The sequence below is a fragment of the Rana temporaria genome, chromosome 3 (genome assembly GCF_905171775.1).
Source record: "Rana temporaria chromosome 3, aRanTem1.1, whole genome shotgun sequence".
Lineage (NCBI taxonomy): Eukaryota > Metazoa > Chordata > Amphibia > Anura > Ranidae > Rana > Rana temporaria.
Genome location: NC_053491.1, coordinates 488,845,014 through 488,847,415, shown reverse-complemented (window position 1 = coordinate 488,847,415; position 2,402 = coordinate 488,845,014). Strand labels below are relative to the sequence as shown.

Below are 2,402 nucleotides of genomic sequence, written 5' to 3'. Positions count from 1 at the left end.
GGAACACAGGAGGAAAGTAGAAGAAGAAGCAGCTGGTGACACCGAGAGAGTCACTGTCCTGTTTAGAGATCTCAGGAGACGTCTGGAAGATCTGGAGAAGAGAGTCCTGAGGGAAATCTCCGGGAGGGCAGAGCGGATCTCCATCTTCATCCGGGATCTGGAAATAAAGAAGGAGAAGCTGTCCAGGAAGATGCGTCACATTGAGGAGCTGTGTAACATGACGGATCCACTGACTGTCTTACAGGAATCAGACACAGGTGACTTGTGTGATACTGAGGATGGAGATGAGGACAGAGAGAGACGTGAGAAGCTCCTCCATAATGGAGGGGGTCTGGATGTGGATGGGATATCACGCACATTACACACATTATCTGATATAATAAGAGGGGTAAATGTAGACTTCTATATACAGGTAGCTGCAGACATATTACTGGATGGAAACACAGCTAGTAATTATCTACAGATATCAGATGACAGGAAAACTGTATCCAGGTCAGATAGAAACCAGAATTACCCAGAAACACCAGAGAGATTTCACTATTATCCTCAGGTGTTGAGCAGTCAGAGTTTCTCCTCAGGGAGACAATACTGGGAAGTGGATGTTGGGGGATCACAATACTGGAGGGTCGGGATGTGTTACCCCAGTATAGACAGGAAAGTTTTGCAGGCAGGAATAGGAAAGAATAACAAGTCCTGGGGTTTGCTCAGATCTGGTAGTCGGCATTTTGTGAGACATGACAGCAAAGATATCCCCTTACCTGCCAATATCTCCAGTAACAGAGTCAGGATATATCTGGATTATGAGGCCGGGCGGATCTCCTTTTATGATCTGTGTGACCCGATCCGACACCTCCACACCTTCACCACCACCTTCACTGAGCCCCTCCATGCTGGGTTATGTGCAGTAAGGGGAGGTTGTATAAAAATATGTGGGGGCAAAACACAAGATGTGAAAGATCCATCCCAAAAGTAGTGACATGATAGGGAAGGAGGGTAGGATTGGTCCATTGTAGAGTCAATGCTTGGAGCATGGGCAACTTTAACCACTTAAGGACCTTGGGTGTTTTTCAGATTTGGTGTTTGCAAGACTAAAACAGTTTTTTTGCTAGAAAATTACTTAAAACCCCCAAACATTATATATATTTTTTCTAACACCCTAAAGAATAAAATGCCAGTCATTGCAATACTTTTTGTCACATCGTATTTGCATAGCGGTCTTACAAGCGTACTTTTTTTGAAAAAAAAAATAAGACAACAATAAATTTGGCCCATTTTTTTTTATATATTTTGAAAGATGTTACGCCGAGTAAAATGATACCCAACATGTCACGCTTAAAAATTGCGCCCGCTCGTGGCACGGCATCAAACTTTTACCCTTAAAAATCTCGATAGGCGACGTTTAAAAAATTCTATAGGTTCCATTTTTTGAGCTACAGAGTAGCTCTAGGGCTAGAATTATTGCTCTCGCTCTAACAATCGCGGTGATACCTCACTTGTGTAGTTTGAACACCGTTTTTATATGCGGGCGCTACTCACGTATGCGTTCGCTTCTGCGCGCAAGCTCGTCAGGACGGGATGCTTTAAAAAAAATTTTTTTGTATTCTTATTTATTTTTATTTATTATATTATTTTTTACACTGAAAAAAAAATTGATCACTTTTATTCCTACTACAATGAATGTAAACATCCCTTGTAATAGAAAAAAGCATGACAGGTCCTCTTAAATATGAGATCTGGGGTCAAAAAGACCTCAGATCTCATATTTATGCTTAAATGCAAAAAAGAAAAAAAAAATTGAAATGTTGTTTTTTAAAAAATAAATAAAAAATAAATGTTTCTTTAAGACGCATGGGCGGGACTGACATTTTGACGTCACTTCCGCCCAGCATATATATATGCAAAATTTGCCTTTATTATTTATTTTCTATCTTTTAGTAAGTACACTTTTAATGCAACGACAAAAGGTGATAATTATGTTATTCTTCCGTTTCCTGTATTAATGATCTATACATGTAAACCAGGGGTGTCCAAACTTTTTTCAAAGAGGGCCAGATTTGATTTAGTGAACATGCGTGAGGGCCGGCAATTTTACCTGACATTCTTTGAACCATTAAAATTCGGTCTAAGTGTGTTTGTTCGAGTACTGTCCAACACTGTCCAAAAAGAATTCTCTTGCCTTTGTCGCACTCGTTCTCGACACACGAACGAATGCTCCCAGAGATCCCTCCCTTACATCAGGGTCCCCAGAGAGCCTCCCCCCCATACATCAGGGTCCCCAGAGTCTCCCCCATACATCAGGGTCCCCAAAGAGCCCCCCATACATCAGGGTCTCCAAAGAGCCTCCTCCACTTACATCAGAGTCCCCTAGGGGCCTCCCCCAATACATCAGGGTGCACAAAGAG

General features: G+C 41.7%; 1 protein-coding gene across 1 annotated transcript; it reads left to right on the top strand.

Annotated features, from left to right (window-relative positions):
* Positions 1 to 241: 241 nt before the first annotated feature.
* LOC120933756 (E3 ubiquitin-protein ligase TRIM39-like) lies at positions 242 to 1,095 on the top strand (the record flags this gene model as incomplete). Its single annotated transcript, XM_040347132.1, has 1 exon — positions 242 to 1,095. A coding segment is annotated over one exon (732 nt), but the record flags the coding sequence as incomplete, so codon positions are not given.
* Positions 1,096 to 2,402: the final 1,307 nt, after the last annotated feature.